This window comes from Platalea leucorodia (genome assembly GCF_965183815.1).
Source record: "Platalea leucorodia genome assembly, chromosome: 14".
Classification (NCBI taxonomy): Eukaryota; Metazoa; Chordata; class Aves; order Pelecaniformes; family Threskiornithidae; genus Platalea; species Platalea leucorodia.
In genome coordinates, this window is record NC_138836.1 from 7529296 (window position 1) to 7552596 (window position 23301).

Below are 23301 nucleotides of genomic sequence, written 5' to 3' on the forward strand. Positions count from 1 at the left end.
TCAGAAACTGTTTTTTGAAATACAAAGCACTTACTCCCTGGTTTTGTTTGTTGGGGTTTTTGTTTGTTTGTTTTATTTTTAAACTTTTTCCTGCTCCACAACCCTATTTTCCATCTGACATCCCTGTTTCAAAATCAACCTATGCTGATCCACAGGAACAGTCTCAGGACATTCAAAAACAGCTTCTCTGTTTCATTTTTGGGTTTTATTAGAGCTTCCCACTAGGCCCCTATGAATAGAAGATGTTTTCCCCCCAAAACATAATGAATTTAAAATTATTCCCCTGCTGCCTTTGCAGTGTTGCTCATGTGCTGTGTGTCCTAGAGATGATCTGCCATCAGCCTCACTCCAAGTTAATGCTGTTTTGAAGCTGTGTGTTTTCATACTTCCTCCCCAAAATTAATCATCTTCACAGTTGCAGGTTTTAAACTCTGTAACAGGGGAATATTATGGACACTCAAAGGCCCACATACTGCAAAGGGGGATTCATCTAGGGAGATATATGTGTCCACATGAAATCTGCCTCATTTGGATGATATTGCATGTGGCTCTTTTTCCAAAAGCCCTGTGGTGCACATCAAGTGATCTAGGACCAATGACTTCAGCACTCACATGAGGATTACTCATCTAATTAGGGGGTTTGCAGGCTCTGCCCCTGCGTTTCTGTGCACTGTTAATGTCATTGTACTGAATTCTAGAACATTTGTCATTTAGGGACTGGCTCTAGGGTTTGTTTTTCTTTGTATTTTCCCCGCTAGATTTGAACCCCACAAGGTAGCAGCGGCATTAATCGCATGAATGAAGCTGTTCTGGGCACAAACGCAGTTAAGTTTAGAATGTAGATTTTGTAAAGAAGGACAATCTAGACCCTTCGGAGCACTCTTTAGCCCAGGAGACAGAGGACTGTCCGGTTTCCCAGTGTCCTCACCAGTTTTCCCCGCACCGCTCGACCCTTCCGCGCCCCAGACCCTCGCCCACCCCTCGCAGCGCTCCCCTGACGCCAGGCCCGGCCCCCCAGCAGCCCCTTGCTGCCGTCCCCCCCCCGGTGAGGCCGCCGCCGCAGGCAGCGCTGAGCCCCCAGATGTGCCCCCCCCCCCCCAACCGCTGCCCGGGCTCGTCTGATGCAACCACAACATCACCACGTGGCCACGCACAGCTGTTCCCCGCCGCCAGCCAATAGCAGCCGGCTCCGCCAACCCCGGAGGCGGGGCCGTCCCGCCCGCCCTTCGCGGATAGGCCGATCCGCGAGTCTATCGGCGGGTTGGGCGGGCCCTCCGGCGGGGCGCGGGCCAATGGGAGGCGGCACCGCCCCGGCCGCCGCCAGCGCCGCGGAGCGGGCCGGGGCCGGCGGGGGGCCGGAGCGGGCCGAGCCGCCGCGCCCGCTCCATGGAGGCCGCGGCCGAGGCTCCGGGGGGGCCCGCGGCGCTCAGCTGCTTCTCCTACAACCAGGACTGCACGTAAGCGGGGCGGGCGCCGCGGGGCGGGGGGGGGCGACGGCAGCGCGGCGGCCGGGCGGAGCGGGCCCGGCCCCACGGCCCCCACGGGGCGCGACGGCTCGGAGCGGGGCTGGCCCTAGAGGGGCGACCCCCCTGGGGCTCTGGGCGAGGCTCTTCTCCCCACGGCCCAAACGGGGCTGGCCCCGGGGGATCCCGCGGCCCCCCAGGGCCTGCCGCCCTCCCCGGCGGCGGCTGGCTCTCGGCAGACCTCCTCAGGTGCCCCCACGCAGGGCGCTGGGAGCCCAAGGAGGCCGCAAATTCAGAGGAATCACTTTTTTTTTTTTTTCTTTTTTTACCTCCGCAGCAGCTTGGGAAGCCTTTTTGGATGGTCAGAGAAGTGACTTTCTCTCAGGGCTTTGTCTGCTGACAGCCCCTCTGTGCCGATGTCTGGCTGGCCCTGTGCTGCGGCCACTTTGTAGGTGGCAAAGTTGCCCAGGGCTCCGTGCTGAGAGCCCTGCGCAGGCTCTTGGCAAACAGCCTGTGCCAAGGTACCGCCCCACCACCTCCTTAAGACAACAGAGGGTTTCCTTGGAGCTTCTCACCCATACATCCTTGCTAACCTGTGGTTTACCTGCTTCAAAGCCCATCATTTAAGAACCATTTCCAAGTGGGACAACAAACATCCTGAAGCAGAGCTGCACGCAGCGTCTGGCAACCCCAGCCCAGAGCCAAGATCAGCCCCGATAAGAATCACGGATACTGGTCTCACACCTGGAAATATCGTGACCTGTGCAGCACTGCTTTACATTTACTGTGTCTAAACAAAGAGATTTGATGGGTGGTAACATGCTGCTGACGTGAACCTGCTGGCCACCACCACCAGCAGCACAAACACTGTGCGTTGGTATTCTGGGCTGGCTGCTGATTTAAGACCTAGATGTTGCTGGTTACTATATCTGGAACTGAGCAGAGCTAGCACTTGGCATGACTGTGCCTTGCGCTACGTGCCTGCATCCACTGCCATTAGCGGGGAGAGCAAAACTTCCACTGCCCTTGCAAGTCAGTGTAGATGGATCAGCTTCTTGCTTAGGAAACAGCTCCCTTTTATGTCCCAAAGGTCCTGTTTGCAGCCTCCCAGGCAGAGATATGCCCGTTTGTTCCTCCAGCAGCCACAGGACCATATGAATGGACGATAGTTTGCTGTCTCACAGGGATACTGTGAGCCACCTTCTGTAGGCTGCAATAACCTCAGATGGAAAGCCAGGACTCTTGAGTTTGTTACCTTATACGCTTTAGGTTGAGAGTGGAACTGTACCAGGAACTACCCATTGCCCCCTACATGGCTCTTGCTATCACCTGGAGGCCACAAGATCTGAACTAGCAAGCTTTTGTCTTGTCTTTGCAGCTCCCTGGCAATCGGAACCACAACTGGATACAGGCTTTTCTCCTTAAGTTCTGTGGAGCAACTGGACCAGGTCCACGAAAGCAGTAAGTCTCCTGTTTTGCTGCAGTGGAATATTGGCCAACAGACTTTACCTGTATTACTGCACTTCAGTCTGCCTTGAGGGGGTGATTCTGCTCACTGCCATTGCACATATGGCATCCATTTCTGCTGTACCCATATCAAGAGAGGAACAGTTCTTGTTATTGCCTTGTGCACAGCAGCCTTTAGAGCGAGCTACAGCCTTGAGAAGCTTCTGAACAGTCAGCAGTACTTTAACAAAGTTGAAGGAGTCCCACAAGTTTAGAGTCCAGCTTCTTTTTCATGCTGTCAGCCTGACAGCAGCAGTTTGTCCTGCTAACCAGCACTCAGAGGTAGTTTACCACTAGTATATTTCAGATACATGGACAGGAGACTGCAGAATCCCAGCACAGATGCTGGATAACTCGCAGACTTTTAGTCCTATGTGGTATTTACAAGCAAGATGTTTTTAACAGGTTTCCCATGTAAGATCATTCACAGCAGGCTTTCAGCTATTAGCTGTGCTCAGAGCAGCATGCAATGCACTTAACAGCCCAAAACAAGTCAGGCCTCATGGAGCATATACTCTAGTCTGGTTCAGGCCATAGCCAGAAGTATTTCAGTGAGATGCACCAACAATATGCCTCACAGCTAGGAGATGCTGGTCTCTCTCCACTGGCTATAGAGGGAGCCTCAGCAACCAGACATAGCTGCATCACCTGGATGAAAGTCCAGGCTCTTTTCCTCTTTACCCCACAGAGTAGCTCAGCTGCTATACAGCAGCAAGCCATAGACTTATTTTAGAGTTATTTAGGAGTTTGGATTTCCCCCAGAGTCAGACCAAGGGCCAGAGAGAAACAGATCCCTGCTGGTGGCACACTCAAAAGCGATGGGCTGAGACACGAGCAGTCCCCATACCTCCAATGCAGGACAGCCTGAACACTGAGCACCACTCAGGACACTTCAGAGTCACAGTCTCTGATGATTTAGGTACAGGTCCACCAGGACCACTGTAATGGTACCTTCTCAACGCAACAGGAGCCATCCCAAACATGGTCTCTGCAAGACATACCGCACCATGTTCACCACAGCCATGCTAGAACTCTCTAGAGACTGTGACCCCAGTGACAGGGAGGGCTTAAACACATCAGCCTTTCCTAAGGAGGCTGGGAGAAATCAGACACCATACAGAATAAACAGTGAGTTATACACAGCTTATCTCTTACCTCAATAAGCCCTCACTTGCCCACTCCCTCCAGGAAAGTCCCTGACCAAGCTGCCTGAGCTCCTCCTTTTTATATCCCCTTCCCAAGGATTAGTTTCAGCTGGAGGGCCCTGCCCAGGAGAGGCACAACAGCACTGTCAAAGGGGGCTGGCTTAACTTCTGCCTTCAGGGGAAGATTCCTTAATCTCTTCCTGCTCTGACGTAAATGCTTTGTGCCAGGTATGAGAAATTTTTAACAAAAGCAGGTGTTGAACACCTTAGCACTGAGCCTTCCAACCCAAATCCCTCCTGAGTTGAGTCTTGCTGGTTGCTGCAAACAAACCAACCATTTGCCAAGCTAAAGACTTTGTCTTGCTTTCCTTCTGTGCCCAGATGAAATCCCAGATGTTTACATCGTGGAGCGTCTGTTCTCCAGCAGCCTTGTGGTTGTGGTCAGTCATGCCAAGCCACAGCAAATGAATGTCTACCACTTCAAGAAAGGGACAGAGATCTGCAACTATAGCTATTCCAGTAACATACTGTCCATCCGGCTGAATCGTCAGGTAAGAGGCTGGGGAAAGGCGTTAGCCAGCGTTGTCCCACTCTGGCTCTTGGCTGGTGTTGCCTTTCCAGCTGGGACCCCACTGGCAGGTTTGCACAGAGACTGTGAAGTGGGACTGCAGGGGTAGGGACCTGTCCTCTTCTGGCAGCTCCCCTTCAGGCTTGGTGACCCCTGACAGAGGAGCAGGATGGCTGTGGATATCATCTGCCGCAACTGTTTGCTTCAGTAAAATGAAGCTAACTCCTTGTTTGCATAGCAGTTACACAAGGACTTTTTGTTGTCTGCCTTCTTGCCTATTCAGCATGCAGCTCTGCCAAAAAACCACCTTTTCATCTTCCTCCCTCCCTTGGATTCCACATCCTGACTTCAGGCCCACCTCTGCCATCTTGGTTGCAAATGAGACCTTCAAAGTTGGTAACAAAACCCAGGAGTAACTTGAACTCCATGGATGAGGCAAAAGGCTGCTTCTCAAGTACTGCTAGCAGCCTTGTTTTATTTTTAAAGGTATAGAAAAAAGTCAGGCCACTTAGAAGGCGGCTTTTAGAGTGTTATTCTCTGAACTGACATAGCCTCATGCAGCCCTGAGCCATTTTGGAGGATTTTAAGTCACCTTTTCTTTTTGTCCGTAATTATTTTCAAAGTATATGCCATAAGAAGCAGAGGACATTTTACAAGGAAGAAATAAGCAGTCTGTGTAATTGTATATAATCAGCCTCTCCTCAGTTAGCAACAGTGAGTCCTGCAGCAAGGCTCTCACATAGGAAACTCTGGGTTGAGTTTCCAGTAAAGCTGTGTTTGACCAGAAGCTCCTGTACTACAATTAAATCCTGTCCTAAATTGATTTTTTTCACTTACACTTACAATGGAGCTGGCGAAATAAGGACTTCCTTTGAATTGCAGATAGATGTATAGGTATAAAAATAAACTGGGAGGTTCTGCTTAGCAGCTCTAGGAGATTAGTGTGAGAATAAAATAAGTTCAGGCTTCTGCCCATGTGCTGCTCTGGAGATTACCTGGAGATGATGCGTAGGCCCAGCTTTGCATCCGTATTCCTTGGCTGCTTTGGGAGCTTGGGTTCAAATCCTGGGCTGAGGTCGTCCTCCAGCCATAATGCAGACAAACCTGGAGAGGTTTGAAGACGCTACAGATACTTGGGCAGATAGAAGAGAGATCACTGTTTCAGTCTACATTCAAGATTTAAACTGGTGGCAGTCAGGCTCTGCGTGTGCTGTGACATTTGAGCCTTTTGCCTGGGCTTCTGTATGAAAACTATACTTCGTTAGAAGTCCATAGAAAGCCAAATCCCATACAAGGTGTTAACAAAGGAAAATGGTGGCAAATAAAACGGGAACAGGTCTCAAACAAATGGTGCATGTTTCGATTTGATCTCTCTGTGAAAAAGTCCTCACTGTGCAAACGAGCAAGTCCCTCGGTTGTTGTTGATCCCTGGGAATTCTTGTTCCAAGCTCCATTATGGCTATGGGGTGTGTTAAGGTAGATCGTGATTTGTCTCAAAGTGAGGAATAAGGCTGTGCTGTGGGACCGGTGACAAGCTCTCCCGCAGCCTCCCTGGATTTTCATTCACTGCTGAAACCCTGCTGAGGTCTTTGGAGAGGTTTGAGTCTTTTCCCTGGCTGTGTCCATACCCAGCACATTTAAGTCCTCAACACACAACTCAGTTATCTAACCTGACTCGTGTCAAATGGAGGTACTAAAGAAAAATACTGGTGAGCAGTAACGTTTTGCACAAGACGCAGTGCCTTGAACCCTGTAGCCATCACAACACCAGGCACCTTCTCTGAGGCTCCGTCTGTGTGCACAGTGAGGACAGAACCCATTCCTCATCTCAGCAGGGCCTGCAGTGATGTTAGCGTGGGCCGCAGGGCTGCATGGAGGGCAGGAGGCAGAGAACCAGCCCCCTCCCACTTGTGGTGAGCTTGGCTAGGCTTCCTTTGCCTGTTCGCCTCCCACCCCCATCACTTTCCTGGATTTTGTCCCTGTCGGTGCCAGCATCTCTCAGCACAGAAGTCGGTGCAGCAAGGCTGCAGCTCTGGCTGTTGCTTTGCCGTCATCTGGAAACCTCCCTTCACCTGTACATCAATAGCAGTGCGTTTTGCAGTTCTGGGAAAGCACGTGGTGGCTTTGCCGAAGTCAGCTGTATAAATATTACTCTGACGGTCTCTGCTAGTGAGTTGATGGCTGTTACTGTAGAAAAGGCAAAGTCTTCCTGGAAATGCAAAATGGCTCTGACACAGCCCCAGATGCTGTGGTTAGCAGGAATAGAAGTGGGAAAGAGTTTGATCTGAGAGTAATGGTGGAGCAAGGCAAAGATTTTCTAATGTGGGTGTTTCAAGTTAGTGACTAAGCTCCACATTTAGATACTAAATAAGTGGCCTCATTTCTAAAGAGGTGGAGGCTTCCTGTACATGGATTCGGGTGCTCCAACTTCAGGAGCCTGGATGGAGTCTGGCCTTACGTTTTTATTGGGCGGTTTTCAGTGCTTCTGGACACTTGGCACTAACATAGGTGGAGCTGTGCGCTCGCTGGACTTAGAAAGCACAACCCTTCAGCCGGATCCAAAGCCTGGTCCCAAAAAAAGCCTCTGTGCAAAATGCCTCCGCGGTAGCATATAGAGATCTGGACGAAGCTGAGACACAAAGCTGAGTGGTCACGGAGATGGTGGCCCAGTGCTAAGGTTACAGCGTTAGGCTTCCTTTTTCCTTTCTGCCTTTCCTCCCTATCGCTTGGCAGCTCTCCTCTTAGCGGCTGGCTGGCTGGGTGGGTGTTCCTGACAAGTGCAGCAGAAGAGGTACAAGCAGATTAACTCGGAAATACCCTACCCATCTGCCAAGATGGTGTAAATGTGACTGTCCCTGAACAAATGTTTCCCAGCCTAGTTTTTATGCATTTCTGCAGGGCACATAAAGCAGAGTCTTGCCTGCTGATGCTGAATAGGGAAAGAAGCATTAATTTGCTGAAGAGATGCATTAGGTTTAGCAGCGGCAGGAGGCCCGTCACCTAAATGTTCACTCCCAAATCAGGAAAAAGTCAGGGCAAGGGGCACGCAGTCCCATCTGTAGGCATACTGACAAGCAGGGTTGGTAGCCTCTCTGCTGCCTGGTCTTATGATCAAAAACTAATTTGCTATGAAAAGAACTACAAAGAAAAGTTGGGGTAGGAAAGGACGGCAATCAAGGCCCCAAGGCTAGGGTATAACCCTGATGTGTCTTCCTGTTCCTGGGGCCTGGGGATGAGAAAGATCAGCTCTTAGAGTTGCAGAGAAGAAGTCATGATGTTTTAGCTGCTTTCTAAAGCAAGATCAGATGCAGGCAGCTCTCAAAAGCAAAGTAATACAAAATCAAAGGTTGTCCAGTGAGAGGGAATGGAGAAGCAGAAGAGATCATGTTTCTGTTACATTTCAGTGCATGAGAAATTCCTGTTGAGTTTTTCTAACAGTGAAGGTTTGGGTGTGCGAACTGTGGGAGCAGCAGACAGAGGCACCGTGCCGTGCTGGTGAGGTTCTGTGCATGTCCTTTGTGTCCTTGCAGAGGCTGGTTGTTTGCCTGGAGGAGTCAATTTACATCCATAACATTAAGGACATGAAGCTTTTGAAGACTATTCTGGATACGCCTCCAAATACAACAGGTAAGCACAGAAAAACTGTGTGAAAGGGAGAGATCAGCTCTGCAGGAGCTTTGTAGAGCCACAACACTCATGTTAGAATTTGAACCAGCCTGGGGTTTGTGTATCCTAATTCAGCCTTGGGGAGCCAGAAATGCACAGAAGCAGCCAGCTGGGCTTGGGAGAGCAGAAACACTGCTTTGTCCTGAGCAAAACCCTGCTCTGTCCTGAGCAAATGCATCAAAAGAGAGCAGAAATGGTCAGCGTGGTTTGACTTCACCTCCCAGGTTCGGTCCCTTCCTGTCCTTGCGCGGGATGTCCGTGCAGCTCACAGCTTCCCGCACTGTGCCTTTATTCTCTTTCACAAGCGGAAAGCTGTAAGGCAGGCCAGGACCACAAGCTTCCCTCCACATATAGGATGACTTGAAACTCTCCCTCCGGGGCTCCCTGCCCTTCCTTCACCGTGCCCTGCGTCAGAGAGTCCCGTGGCGTTTTTGCTCTCGGGACAAAGGAGCCCCGCTTGCCTGTGCTGCCGGCGTGAGTCAGCTCTGCAGCGTCACGCCGTGCTGCAGAGCTCGGCACTCCCTGCAGACTTGTGGTTAACCCAGGTTTTCTCTCAGCCATGGACATGCACTGCTCCGCTAAGGTAGAGACCTCCTGTGATTACTTACAGGCTTGGGGTCAGCTCCCAAAGTGATTAGCGCTGTGACGATCGCCTGGGGCAGAAAACACAGCCAGGCACAGCACTAATTCCCTGCAAGGGAGTTCCCAGGAGCCTGGGCTGCCACCTGATATTATTCCATATATGCTGCAAACCCAAGGGGCAGGGCAGGTGGCTACAGAACAGATCCTCTCTGTGTGGTGTAGGGTGAATCCAGCTTTTCTGCTCATGGGAGAGGAGCTATTTTTAGCTGCGGATAGGGAAAGTTGGCCGAGCGCCTGCGGCAGTGCTGCCATGCGTTGCTGTGATATCCCGGTCGGTTGCAGGCTGCAGCATCGTTTCACGGGTGGTTGATCGGGAAGTTGCTGATGTGCTCGTGCCTGGCTTCTGGGCTTTCAAGGGACGCTCTTCTGGCAGCTCCCCTGACCTACTTCAGGTCTCAACAGATGGCCTCTCCATGTGGATTAAACATACTAAATACTGCAAATATAATTAAAGTTTAAAACCCTTCTGAGAAAGCCCAGCAGCAGCGGGCAGGGCAGGGATACCCAGGCCTGAAGCTGTTCTGCAGTGGGGCTGAATGATCAGGTCATGGTTTAAGAGCAACGGCAATCAGCGCTCGCTGGGATGGGACTAGGCTGCTGCAGATCATAGGACTTCATACAGGCTTAATTTTTTAAAACCCTTTTACCGCAGCAGCTGTCATTGAAATGAGCTGAGTGACAAGCGCTGTGCCACACGGGCTCCCTTTGTCCCTGGACCATCTGCTTTGGTCCCAGCCTGACCCTGAGGACGGCGTGTCCGCGAGGCCGAGGCAGTCCAGCTCACTGCTCTTGGGACAACCCTTTTCGGAGTGGGTATCTGTGCTGGGGGGGCGTAGGAGCACACGGCGAGTGTGCCACCCTCCCCCAAAGTGTGCGCCAGCATAGTGAGGACAGGGATTTGCTGCACGCCCACCAGCCGGTCGCAGTGAGATCTCTGGCTGTTGCTGGCCAGGACCTGGCTCCCAGTCCAGCCTGGGAGCAGCTCTCCACGCAGGAGAGGAAAAGGACCCCGGTGGCAGAGCCTGTTGTTGTTCGTGTGTGCTCAAGCATGTTGTTTTTCATGTGCCTCGTGCCAGGGGCAGGATTTGCACCGAGGAGGTCACAGTGCTTGTGGTGACATGCGTGCCACGAGGGCACATCTCGGGGACAACTGCAGCTTTGGAAACCACCTCACGTGGCCCCTCCCAAGACCCAGATGCGCCTGAACCTGTGGCTTGGGGGCAAGGCCAGGCTTCTTGGACACAGTAGCTTTTTTCCATGCTGCTCGAGGAAGCCACCTGCGATGTGGCATTCCCAGACATGCCATCCTGAGCAGCACCAGCCTGTCTCCTCCCTCCTGATCCTGCCACTGCATGCACTGACCCTCCTCAGGGCTGTGGGGTTGCTGAGAGCAGAAGAGCATCTTCAAAGGCTGCCCGTGCCCCTTGTGATCCTTGTTCTTTGTGCATCCCTGAGGTCAGCCCAGTGCACTCGCATCTGTGTTTTCCCCTGGCCTGGTTTCCCGTCCGCCTCTCCCAGCCAGGCGCGGAGCAGAGGGAGCGGGTGACTCACACCAGCCGCTCAGAGCTTGCTTTGTTTAGCTTGAGCATTCTCTAGGTCCTCCACTTAGAGAAAGGGCTGCGCTGATCCCCCCGTGCTGCCTGGGCTGGGGGAAGACCATCCTGAAAAGACACCTTTGCTCATCCTGAGCAAAGTCTCTGGGCTATCTCTGCCTTCCTCCTATCCCTCCCTCTTTGGGTGCCTTTTAATTGCCTGCACTTTGCTGCTGCTGTGCCTCTTCTCCCCGGTGCGCGCCGTCCCTGGCATGATGTAAATGCCTCTGATTGATAGGGAGTGGATCCCTGGGGCCCCTGGCTGATCCTGCAGCTCCTGGCTCCGCTGCGGTCTCTTTGTTTAGTTATAAACAATGACCTAAAATGAGAGCTTCAGCCGATCCTTCCCTGCTGCTGGGCCTGGGCCAGGGCCATGTCCTGACACGACGGGTTGCGCGGCATGTGTGCGCGTGTCCATGTGCATATGTGCATGCGTGCGGGCGTCCTCTTTGGGGAGTATGGCAGCATCCCCGGCAGCCTTTAACCCCGCGGCGTCCTCTACACGTGGAGCTTGGTGGGACCCCCGGCAGGGGCCCGGAAGCTCAGGTCATGCTGAAGCCTTGAGCCGGATTTGGGAGGACTGCAAGCATGCAGATGTGGTGCAGGAAGCAGGTGAGACCCGTTTCTGTATGTGACAGGGTTCACTGGGATGGGTCCGCAGCCAGCGGCAGAAAGGAGAGGCAGGAAGAGATGCTCTTTTCCAAGGTCACCTGGGGGACAGGCGGGTGGACGTACCCACACACACATCCATCCATCCCTGTCTCATCCTGTAATTCCTGCTCACTTTGAGCCTCACTTTGTTTGGGAACCTTTATGCTCATGCTGGCATAAAAACAGATGGCTATTATGGGGAAGAATTCCTGCTGTGGTTAAAATTTAGCTAGGTTCAAGTTCCTTGTCAGTCAGAAACTCCTTGTACAACTGTGGCATTTGCTTTGTCTTTCTCTGCTTCCTTTTCCGTTCAGAGAAAAAGGAAACGGCACTGCCCAGCCCCGCGGCCGCGGCCGTGCCGCGCCAGCCCTCACGTGCCAGGCTTCATACAGGGCTGCATCCACACTGCGCTGCTCATCTGAGCTTCTGACCCGGCACCTACACCCTGCACACACCTGGAGGTGCCCGGGTGTGCCTGGACAGGAGTCCTGTTAGCCCTGAGACCAAGATGTCCCTTGCTGTGTTTCATGCACCTATTCTTGCCTTCTCAAAGGAGATGATTAAGGGGAAGAAGCCAAGAGTGTGCCCAAAAGCAGGACCTGGGCTCCTTTTGAGCAGGGTTTGGGGGAGGATGGTGGCTGGGAGAAGGGAGCTGTACTGTCCCATAACAGCAAGTGTCCCCAGGCCCGAGGCATTGCCAGCGCGCAGCCGGTGTGCGCCCGGTGCCGGACACTGCCCCAAAACGAGACAGAGCCTGAACCCCCTGCGGTGTCCATGGCCACGTTTCTGCTTTCCGTCCTCCACCAGCAAACAACCTCAGCTGTGTCCTTCTCGCCTTGCCAGGTCTGTGTGCTCTCTCGATCAACCACGCCAACTCCTACTTGGCTTATCCTGGCAGTGCGACCAGCGGAGAGATCGTGCTTTACGACGGAAATACTTTGGTAAGTGTGAAGCTCGCCCATTTGGATACGGGCAGGGACTGAAAACAAACAGAACCACAGCAAAGCCAACAGGGCCTTTGGGAAGGATGAATAAATACACTCCACCAAGCTAGACTGCAAGGGAATTGCCCGGGGCAGACACGTTCCCCATCCCCCTTGCTTGGGAAGCAGACAGCCTCTTTGAGGTCAGGACATCCATCTCCCAGAATGGGATATTAAGGGAAACGTGACCCATTACCCCGCAGCCCGAGGGCCACTGCCAGGCTGACACAGGGATTCCTATAGGGGGTTCCTATAGGGGCTTCAGCAGCGTATCCCATGGGATTGATGTGACCAGGGTGGCTCAGGGAGGGCTGGAGCTGCTCCAGGCGCAGCGCAGGACCTGGAGCAGCTGCTTTGCCACGCCGTGGGCTGGAAGGGATGCCAGAACCGAAATCACAGAGAGGGTGAGGTGTCCAAAGCCCCCCTCAGGAAATCTGTCCCTGGCTGGAAGCAGGGTCGTGATTATCTGCTGTTTATGCCAGGGCTTTGGATTACATAAGGCTGCCGCTCGGTACGTGCAGCAGGAGCTAAGGATCTGCAGCAGGGGAGGAGCAGAGCACAAGGGAAAAACACGCTGCTGCTGTGCGAGGTGCTAGCGGGGGCCTGGGCTCCCTGCAGGCATCAGGGTGGTGTCGCTGCAGCAGGATTTGCTGCACCACCGAGCAAATTGCAGGGAAGCCAGCTCTGTCTCTGCACAAAGAAATGCCAGGGTTCAGAGACGGCGCAGTCACGATCCCGCAGCCCGGAGAGGTGGGGAGCTGAGGATCTCTGCCCCTGAAATCAGCTTTCTGTAATCACAGCAGCCATAGTAGGTAGGGAGGGAGCTCAAGGCAGAGCAAAGCTAAGAAATGCTGAGGATGTTGAAGGAATACCATAAGTGCGATACAATCCCGTGAATCCATATGGGCAGACCTGGATAGGGCGCAGGGCAGGGAACGCCCTGCCCTTAGGCAGTCCGAGGAGCAACGTGTCTCTTGGCACTCACATTACTTTCTGCCCTACAGAAAACAGCCTGCACGATTCCTGCCCATGACGGGCCTCTGGCTGCTCTCACCTTCAACTCCACCGGCTCGAAGCTGGCAAGTGCTTCCGAAAAAGTGAGTGAGCGCCGCTGCGAGCACCCTCCCTGCTGCCTGTGCTCTCTGCCCACGGCTGGCAGGGGGGTCCCAGCCAGCTCGGCTGCCTGGAGCATGGAGAGCAGGACCTCTGAGCTGCCTGTTCTTAAACACAGCCAACAGAGGAGGGGCACTGAAAGGACTCTGACTTGTAAGAGGCCAGTGTGTCGGGTTCAGATTGACCCTGGCTGGCAGACAGGAGAGGCCTTTGCACATCCCGAGTTTCCTGGGTGTGTCAGAGAAAGCGCTCGCGCTCTTTGCCCTGCTCCTGCTTGATCTTTCCATTTGCATTTTTTGCAGGGCACAGTCATTCGTGTATTTTCCATTCCTGGTGGGCAAAAGCTCTATGAATTCCGGCGAGGGATGAAAAGGTCAGTTCATTCTTCTGTCAGTGACAAGTACACAGAGGGCTCCCGGAGTAGAAATTTAAACACAGGGACAGAGCAACGTCAGATCCTGGTGGCTTTGGCATCTTTTGCAGAAGGAAATACAAGAGTGAGTGTATCAGATAGAAATGTCATTGTGCCAGACGGCCATGCTGTGCCCAGCTGCCTCCGGCAAGTTAGTGATTCAATTCAGTGTGCCGCAGAACAGGGCGACTGCAGAGAACAGAGGTAGATTCTGTCCATTTACTCTGTCCTTTCTTGTTTCTTACTTGAAATAATGAAGTCCCCAAAGTTATTACCCCAACTCTTGCTCTCTCTCGAAGATATTTTGAAGCTACTAAGTCATTTGCGCAGAGCCCAGGTCTCAGTGGTGGGGATGGGCTGTTGCTGTCCTTCTGCAGGCTCCATCAAAAGTTTTCAGTAGATCTTTTCCCAACTTTTCCCTCTTCCCCATCCCTGACCTGCCTGTGATTTTACACCCACTTCTGCAAGGACAAAAACTGCTGCGACCGAGACACCCCGGCCCCGCTGAGCCTGCGCAGGAGGAGATGCCGCATGTAGCAGGCTACCCGGCGCTTTGGATATCCTCGCTGGCCTTTGCAGTACCAGAAGCTTTAGCTGCTGTGGCGAGGCCGGCACAGATATTCACTCCACAGACAGCTCTGTGAGCGAGGACATTTCCACCTCTCTGGCTGTTTGTCACTACCTTGAGGCTACCCCCAGCTCTGCTGAGCAAAGGGATTAGGGAAATGCTAGTCAGTCAGCCCGTGGGCTCGGCAGCAGCCAGGCAGGGTGCTCCTCACTGTGTATGGGTCTCCTTCCTCCCCGTCCTCTTCTCTGTGAGCAAAACCGAGCAGTTCCCCTTGAACAGTATGCCATGAAGTGACCAGTCCTGTCTTTGCTCGGCCCTAGGTATGTGAACATCAGCTCTCTGGTGTTCAGCATGGATTCCCAGTTCCTCTGTGCTTCCAGCAACACGGAGACCGTGCACATCTTTAAACTGGAGCATCTCACTGACAGGTGACGGGGTTAGCCTGGGTTAACCTGCCTGCCCCAGGGGTGTCTCTGCTTCAGAGGTGTCTGCCTTTACACAGCTGGCCTCCATTTCCTCACCACGTACTCTCCATGAGCAATACCAGCTGCAAACTGTCTCTGGCTTTGTGTCCTGAGGGACTCGCTCCTTGGAAAAGCCACACGCTGCATCCCTGCTGTCCGCCTCTCCAGGCCTGCTCTGGGTTTATTACCTGCCACTGTCCCCTGCCTCCTTCCTCTGTATCCAGCTAGGCTGGTGCACAGTGTGTGCACGTGCTCCAAAGAAAGTCTTCGCTTATCTGAGATTAGGATCATTTTGTCTCTTCCTGATCTCTTTGTCACGCTGATTGTGGTAGCCCCACTGACGCTGCTTTGTGACCCCTCAGCCGGCCAGAAGAGCCTCCAACCTGGAGCGGTTACATGGGAAAGATGTTCCAGGCTGCTACCAACTACCTCCCTGCTCAGGTATCGGGCATGATGAACCAGGATCGAGCCTTTGCCACTGTCCGCCTGAACATCTCCGGACAAAGGAACATCTGCGCCCTCTCCACGTATGTATTGACATCTGCGTCCCCTCTGCCACGCCAGCCTGTGAGCAGACACAACTATCTCTGCAGAACAGCACCGCTGTGGCCCCTTATCTTGCACCCGTGCCTGCAGAGCACACAGCACGGGTGCGTGCTGTATCTGTGTGTGAGTGCAGATGTGTTTGGACTCATGATATTTTTCTCATTAGCATTCAGAAGCTGCCTCGACTGTTGGTGACTACGTCAGATGGACATCTCTATATCTATAACTTGGACCCGCAAGATGGAGGGGAGTGTGTCTTAATTAAGAAACACAGGTAACTATAACTCCAACATATCTGATAGAGAGGCTGATCTTTTAAAAAATTAAGGGGAATTTCACCTGAAAGCACAAAACTGAGCCGTAGGAGCAAGAACGTTAGAACTGACTGTGTGATTTTAGCTGCCTGATCCGACAGGCGTGGGTGGGAACCACGTCAGCAGGCAGAGACGTGGGGCTTCTTGCAGAAGGAACCAGAGACATCTCAGATCCCTAAGCAGTTGTGGGACATCTCAGCTTAGACAGCAGAGGTGAGCAGGCTGTGCCTTAGGAGATGCCTCCAGCAGCAAGCGCTGACCACCGTGGTGGCAGGAGAGCAGAGCACCTTCTCCAGGCATGAGTGGGTGGTAGAGAGCTGACTTTGGGGGTAGGATGGTGTGGAGCAACACTGGGAGCTTCCATAAACAAAAACCCGCACAGATGCACACCTGCAGGCACGCAGTGCCAAGGCAGAGTCTTCCCTGCTACTGTTCACTTAGTATGCAAATTTGATTAAGCACGTAACCCCCCCGCCCCCCATCTGGGCTACTTGGCTCCAGATGTGAAGCCTTTGGGGTGGGGTGCGATGTAACATGTGCTCTAAGCCGGGAGGTGGCTGACAGCCAGGGAAATGCCAGCAGTTTTCTGAAAAGCCACAAAACAACGGCACTTCAAAGCTGCGCTGTCCAGCGTGCTCCGGCCGCCTTCAGACACCGCTGACGCCCGCCTGCTCCCATCCCAAAGCGGCCGTCCGGAGCTGGCAGGCCAGCTTTGTATGTGGGCTCCTCTTAGCATCAGAGGACTGAAAAGGGCCCTTGGGTCATGAGTTACGTTACGTCATACTATATCTCTGCTCAACTCTGTCCTAAACTAGCCAGCGCCGCTTTTCCCATCTAGTCCGCTCCTGTTGGAAGCCCTTTGGAGCCCCCTCTGTGATTAGAAACACTGTTTGCCTTTGTAACCTAAAGCTTTTGTGGTCAATCTGTTCCCTTCTATTCTCGTGCCAGCATTGTCCTCTAGCCGAAGTAGTGCTTTCCCTATCTTCTGCTTCCCATCCTGCTTTACTTGTGGAGCACAATGCTCTCCTCCTCTGCAGCGCTGCCAGGGCTGCAGGCAGTGCCTATGTGCAGTGATGTGGGTGGGTGATGTGCTTCAAGGAGACGTGGATGCATGTGCTTGTCTTAGCCGGTGCTGGGGGAGGAATGGCTGGGATCAGAACTAACTCTTCTCCCTTCTCTTGCTCCTCTACAATTAGTCTGCTTGGCTCAGGAAAGATGGAGGAGAACAAAGAAAATGACCTTCGGCCTCCATTACCTCAATCTTATGCAGCAACTGTAGCCAGACAAAGTACAGTGCCTTCAACTTCAACCATGCCAGGTAAGCATCGCATCTGCCCTTCCTCAGGCAGAAGCAAGAAAGCCACCTGAGGCAAAGTGGAAAGTCTCCCAGCTTCCCAGGGTTCAACCAGAAACACCACTTGTGCAAAGCAGACTGGGGCAGCAGGACTCTCTGGAGCTCACCTGGTTCATCCCCTGCCCCAAAAAACAGGCCAGGCATTTTCTGCTCTGCTTCCCAGTGCTCGGACCTCTTGCCAGTGCTTCTCCTCCTTGTGCAGAGCTGCAGCACAGACGGGCTCACCAGCAGAGCAGTAACCGTATCTGAGCTTCACAGTTTGTCAGGCAGCAGCTGCTGCCAGGCTGGTTTCCAGGAGTTGAAACTGTGGGTGTAGAAGTCAGATCTCACTATTTTTGTGGCAAGATCGCTACAGATTCTCCCAAACCTGTTACACCGTACCCTAACAAAGCTAGCACTAAATTGTTGCACGAGAAGACTGGGTGACTATCTCATTATATTCCCGAGTCTAAAGGTCCACGTACAGATGTGGATCTTATTCTGAAATTGGTGCTGACATTCATGGCGGGAGGAGGAAAGCTTCTGCCACAGGAGCTAGCCACGTAGTCCATTCCCTAATCTGTAGTGTCAATGGAGATTCCTTTCTCTTCCGCAGTCCCCCAGAGCTCTGCCAAAAAGCCAGAGAAAGCAGCTCTGTGCTAAAAAGGTGATAACATAGTGTCTTTGCTGTTTGTTCCCAGCCTCCTTCCATCCATTTACCTGTAATGTTTTGTACTTTTACTTGGACAGGTTATTCGGAGGACGGTGGTGCCCTGCGAGGAGAGGTTATCCCAGAGCATGAGTTTGCAACTGGACCAGTGTGTCTCGATGACGAGAATGAGTTTCCTCCTGTGAGCATTCGGGACCCCTAAAACGGCAATTCAGCCCTCATGCTAAGAAGAAAGTATTAACCTCTTACAGAAGAGATACTGTTGCCCCCACCTTGTCCTGGCTCACTGTGAAGCCTAAAATAACTAAGTTATAGGGACAGTGCCAGGAAAAGTACACCCCCACTAAATGGCAGCTAGGGATGGGGCAAAGATGATCAAACCTAATAATTAGAGATGGATCTGAACAAAGTAGTTGAATGAAGTGCAGATGCAGAATGACGTTCAGATCCAGATCTGACCTTCGTGCCTTGCGCAGAGTTCTAGTATTACCAGGAATAGCTTTAACTTGAATAATACCATAATTTAGAAATAAAAACTTAATGCTCCCTGTTGCATTTATAGTCAGTTGTATTAGTTTATGGAATGCAGCTGGGGCATACCTGACCCTCACCAGTCTCTTCATTTCCAAGCTAACTGAAAAGGAAACTCCTTTGCCAAGTTCAAAGATGAAAGGCATAACATTTTTAAACCGTTTATGATTTTTATATGGCATTTTCTCAGTTAGCATTGGAAGAAGATACTGGCTTTTTAAAATCTAACTTAAGCCTGGCAGTGTCTCTCCGGCTCCTTTTCCTATTACACATGCCTTTATTATGTTAAGTATCTAGCCCCTAAATGGACAGATGTTGGTACCGTGCTATGATCTGGCTGTAATCAGCGGTGTCTTCATAATAGTAATGCATTAATACCGCAGAATATTGTAATGGATTTCAAGTTGTAGACTTGGCAGACTTTTGAATCCCTTACTCCGTTTTTACATATCCTGCTGTTGGAGTGTTGCCTGAAAAGGAGGAAGTAAGAACTTTATCGGGATCCCAGGCTTTGTTCCGTATGCTGAGGCTGACCTCTGTGAGGCACCTTCCTATGAACTGATGCAAAGTGTTATTTAGATAAAGGGCGACTAGCTCATGACTCCCTTTGCAATAACACTGCCTAAATCCAACTCAAGTTGCACAAACCTTAGACCAATTCGCTTTTGTAACATAACCTGCTGAGAACAAGAGTTTTCTAATTGGCCTACTCCGTTACCCAAGACGGATATCTAAAATGTCCCTCCTCTGGTCAAAGTCGTGTGGCCACAGAGAAGCTGGTGGCCCAGGCACCTGGAAGGAGCAGCAGGGCCAGAGAGAAATCCTTTGCTTCCTTCTGATGAAGCTGCTCTCGAACATGTGGTTTGGGGACAAGCAAATGCCAGCAAGCAGGAATCACGCTGCTCCTGCATCAGCCTTCCTGCTGGGGCTATGCCGTATAAAAGCAGCCCCAAACCCCTGCTGCGCGACAGCAGGCGCTTTATTAAATGAACTTTGATCTGTCAAAATCCTGTGCTGTAATTAACCTGACAGAGCACCTTACATGTGTAATGTTAGGGAGGAGGTGGTGTGGGAGGTAAGGCGCTTTCCAAAAATACTCCCTGGTAATGGTGGCTTAGCAATTGGAGCTTCCAGATAAAGTCTCTGCAGCTAGGACTTTGGGTTTGCCCTTCTGTTGCTGACGGTAATGTGTTTTACATCTGGTCTACCAGCTAGTGCGGCACTGGCTCCCACTGCGTGAGTGCATCAGGAGGGTTGGTCGGGATGTTTTGATGCTCTGAATTTCACTGAACTTCGCTGTTTTCTCAGCACTGAGATGTTCGGTCTCGATGACGCGTTCAAGGGGGGTTTCAGGCATCGGTCACTTCTGTGCGGAGAAGGAGGGAGAGAAAACCTGACCTTATCCAACAAAAATGTTTTGACAGCATTCTGCTTTGCGGAAACATGGGAAGGGTTTTGTTTGTTTTCCAGTGTGCAACAAAAAGACATTTAAAAACCTCAAAACTTGTGACAAAATGGAATATTCACCCGCAGCCCACGCCACGAGTATGGCTTTGAACTTGGACATACTTCTGGAGAAACAGCAGCGCTCAGACCCAGCAGTTCCCCTCCGTTTTGAAACATCTTGCTTTCCCCTGACCTCAAGCAAGACTTCAGAGGCTCAGCTGTTCAGAGCGAGGAAAAGCAGCTTCAGTCTAACATAAAATCTGTTGCCGATTGTCAAAAACTGCCTCTTCATTAAACAGAAGGAGGGACAGATCAGAAAAGAGATGAGAAGCCCAAGGAGGGCTCATAAAAAGTGGCCTCAACAAGAGCAAATGTGGATGTTGCTACGGATTGTGCCAGGACTGCTGAAGGATCCTGCGGCAGAGGTTAACCAAGGTCAATTACGTCTCTTGCTTGCATTGATGGGGTGGATTAAGTGCTTTCAGGTCCGCTGTTGGTCTCACGCAGAAAGGACTCGGGCGTTATTGAGATGGACAGCAGGCTAAAGCCTCGGGTGAGGCGAAGGTGCCGTGCTTGAGACGTGCTGGGAGGAGGCTGCGTTGCCTCTGCTCCGCGCGGTCAGGCGGCTTTGCGGGATGGGAAGAGCAAACTCGGCTCTGGCTGCGGATGGTTGCGGAGATGACGGCTGTTTTCTGGTTACCTGCCCGAGCAGCCGCCACCTTTCTGTGGGTTTATCAGTGTCGGTGAGGTTTCCAGCGGTGTCGGGAGCTGTTGGTGTGTGCTCTGGGCTGGGCAGGGCACCGCTCAGCCAGCTCTGCTTTCAGGAGCTGCCGTAGTGGCTCTCCCCACCAAGGCATGGTCAGAACAGTTTTTGGGTAGTGCTGTGAAGTTTGACAAAAGAAATCCTACAGGATTCAGCAAGCAAGATGGCCTGCGTGGACCCAAGGAATTCACACCAGGGGATCTCTCTTAAAACTGCTGAGATTCAGTAGGAAAGGTGATTTCTTCCAGCAGATTGCTCGATGCTTTTCCAGGCATACATTTTCCATCCTGCATTTGGCCGCACGCTGCAACTTGTCAGCTTCAGGACCAGAGTTGATGTGAAGGCTTTATCGGGAGAGCCATTTCATTAAGTCAGGCTAGACTGCGTACAGCAGCCAGCTCTTCAAAGACAGCTTCCCCTCACTGATACACGGTCTTAAAAACCACCTCTCTCGCATTGATTTTTGGCTACCTCCAAAACTGCTTTGGCAGCCTGCCTGTGCTGCCAAAGGATGCTGCTGCCCGTGCGTGCCTGTGGCTCCTGCCTGCAGCGCTCATTACGGGGTGCGCAGGGTGGAATAAAAACTCCCCCCTGGCAGCGAGCAGCAGCCGTCAGCAGCTCCTGGCTGCAGCTCCCACTCCTGCCTGCTCCCTGGAAGGACAGGCAGGAGCAGCAGCTCCAGCAGCCCGTGCGCCACGACAGCACGACGTCCCCACCCTGGGAGCACTGCCATCTGCGAGGGCGAGAAATCAGTGCCCCAGCGTGGGGTCCGCACACACCCCCGCTGCTCCAAACCATGGGTCTTAATACAAGCAGCCAGGCTGCAGATGCATCTTCGGCTCCACGGGACCAACATTTGCCCAAGTTCCTCCTTGCTGTTTGCTGGATGGTGTTTCACTCGTTCTGTTGCGCAGATATGTGACACTAATGATTTTAAGTTGTTTTTTTTTTAACAGCTGGCTGTGAGCAGAGGAAAGGCAATAGATCTTGCTGTGGAGCAATCCTAATAATCATGTTTCACGGGGGATGAGCAAGTTTGGCAGAACCTGACTGGCCTCTTCTTCCTCATGGCAGCTCCTGCCCCGGTAGTTCCGACAGGCATTTTGGGCAGTTGGGGCTTGCAGAATTAAGCCCAGCTTATCAGTACATTTTCTGAGGTCCTTGGGAAACATGCAATCCAGTGCCAATGCTTGTGCCTCAAAACTGGGCAAGTGATGGTCCCAAAGCCCATGGAGAGACAGATCCCGGGAGGAGGAGCTGGCACAGACCCCCCTGCAGCTGGGGCTGTGGGGATCGCATCCGTACCGCCGGGAGATGCAGGTCCAGCCTGGCAAGGCTGGAGCTGATAAAGGGAGACCTGTGCCTTGGCTCGTGGTTAGCGTCCGCAGAGGCACCAGCCCCGGGTGCCGCAGCAGCCCCGCAGCTCTGCCCGAGCCTCCTCCAGAAGTAGGTGCACAGCTGACCCCAGGGTCTCTGGCCTCGTCCCGTGGCACGAGGAGCTGATGTGAAGTGGTTCAGGATCCTCACTGCTGCCTGTTCTTCCATGCGCCTGCTTTACTTTCCCTCAAAGGTTTTGCAGATACTTAGGCTAGGCTTCCCCTCACCTAATCCAGTCTAACATGTAAATGTTTAAGTCTGGGCTCCATCTGGAGACCCTGGAGAGACTCAGTGATGCACGGCATGCACCCTTCCTCTCCCACCATGCCAGGAGCAGAACTTTTTAGGAGGACTTAGCCAGGCAAACGGACCTCACCCCCAGTAACCGAACTCCCGCAAGCGTGGTCGTGCTCGGCCCGATGCCAGCTAGAGGCAAGACACGCTTATCACCCAGCCTGTTCCCAGGACTGTAAATTTGGGGAGGGGGAGAGTAAATAAATAAACTGCTCACAAATCTGCCTTTGAATGGAAAGTAAAACACTGCAGGACATCCCTCCCCCTTCTCCTCCCATGTGCGTAAAACCAACTTGAAACACACCCTGTTGCTGGGAAAAGTAAGGCCATTCTGTTTTGATTTTGGTAGATAATCTTGTGCCGTGGAGGTCAGCCGGGCAAAGCGAAGAGGTCATGATGAGAAGCAAACATCCGTGCTTAGGACAGCTGCTGGGAAGTGCTTTGGAAAAGCCAGGAATTTCGAAGAACAGATTTGTGAGTCCCCAAGACGAGAAAAAAAAAAAATCCAAGGTGGGCCACTGCTTTTTCCTACGGTACGTTTAAGTGAATACCTGGCCCCACTAGCCCCTTGTTTTAACGTGTGTCTGGGTGGGGTGTCAATGTACTGTATGCACATCGCTATATTTAACAAACTATATGTTAGAACCACAGTGTAAATGCTAATTTAATCAGATTTGTATGTAACCAGAATTTTATATACCCGTTTGTCCCTTTTCTAATTTATGCTGGTTTATGTGTATAAATGTACTTATAGGAAGATATATTAAACTTATGTCTTTGTACAGTATATACATACTATTTTACCCAGGCAAAGTATTTTTGCAGTGATATTAGAGAAGATGCCATTTGCTACGTTCAAAGACAGAATAAAGTCACGGTCTGTCCCTGGCAGCTCGCTGCCCGTGCTCCTGCTGTTCTTTGTGGGGCCCTAAAGATGTCAGTCTTGATTAAGTTTTATGAGTGGGAGAGTGTGTTTGGGGGGCCGGTGCAGGGACAGCTGCTTCCACCCGACCCACCTGGCCAAGTTCACACAAACCCACTTAGGGCTTGACCAAAGAAAGATCTGGGTGCGTAAATCGGAGTCCAAAATTATTTCAGAAAACCCTGACTCAGCTGCTGAGAAATCCCGGTGGTTTCTAAGTTTCAGTTGCACCTTCGATTTTGCCTTTGCAGCTCCCCAGGCCTTTGCATCTGCCCAGAAATGCCCCATCAGAGCTGTTTCGCCCCCCCTGCCTCCCTGGCGTTGCACTGGGA

General features: G+C 52.2%; 1 protein-coding gene across 7 annotated transcripts; it reads left to right on the top strand.

Annotated features, from left to right (window-relative positions):
• Positions 1-1333: 1333 nt before the first annotated feature.
• WIPI1 (WD repeat domain, phosphoinositide interacting 1) lies at positions 1334-22930 on the top strand. 7 transcript variants are annotated; one of them, XR_014229726.1, is made up of 14 exons: positions 1334-1457; positions 2842-2924; positions 4496-4665; positions 8213-8309; positions 12077-12174; positions 13221-13313; positions 13632-13702; positions 14630-14737; positions 15136-15300; positions 15486-15593; positions 16830-16951; positions 17717-17817; positions 19638-20048; positions 22397-22930. XR_014229726.1 is itself a non-coding variant. In XM_082326756.1 (14 exons), the coding sequence occupies exons 4-14, from the start codon at positions 4579-4581 to the stop codon at positions 19722-19724; spliced, it is 1137 nt and encodes a 378-aa protein (XP_082182882.1). In that variant the 5' UTR covers positions 1378-1457; positions 1801-1984; positions 2842-2924; positions 4496-4578; the 3' UTR covers positions 19725-22930. The 7 variants fall into 7 exon arrangements, 6 of the variants coding, with proteins under 6 accessions (XP_082182880.1, XP_082182881.1, XP_082182878.1 ...); XM_082326756.1 differs by adding an exon at positions 1801-1984 and having other exon boundaries at positions 1378-1457; positions 19638-22930; XM_082326754.1 differs by having other exon boundaries at positions 17717-17870; positions 19638-22930.
• Positions 22931-23301: the final 371 nt, after the last annotated feature.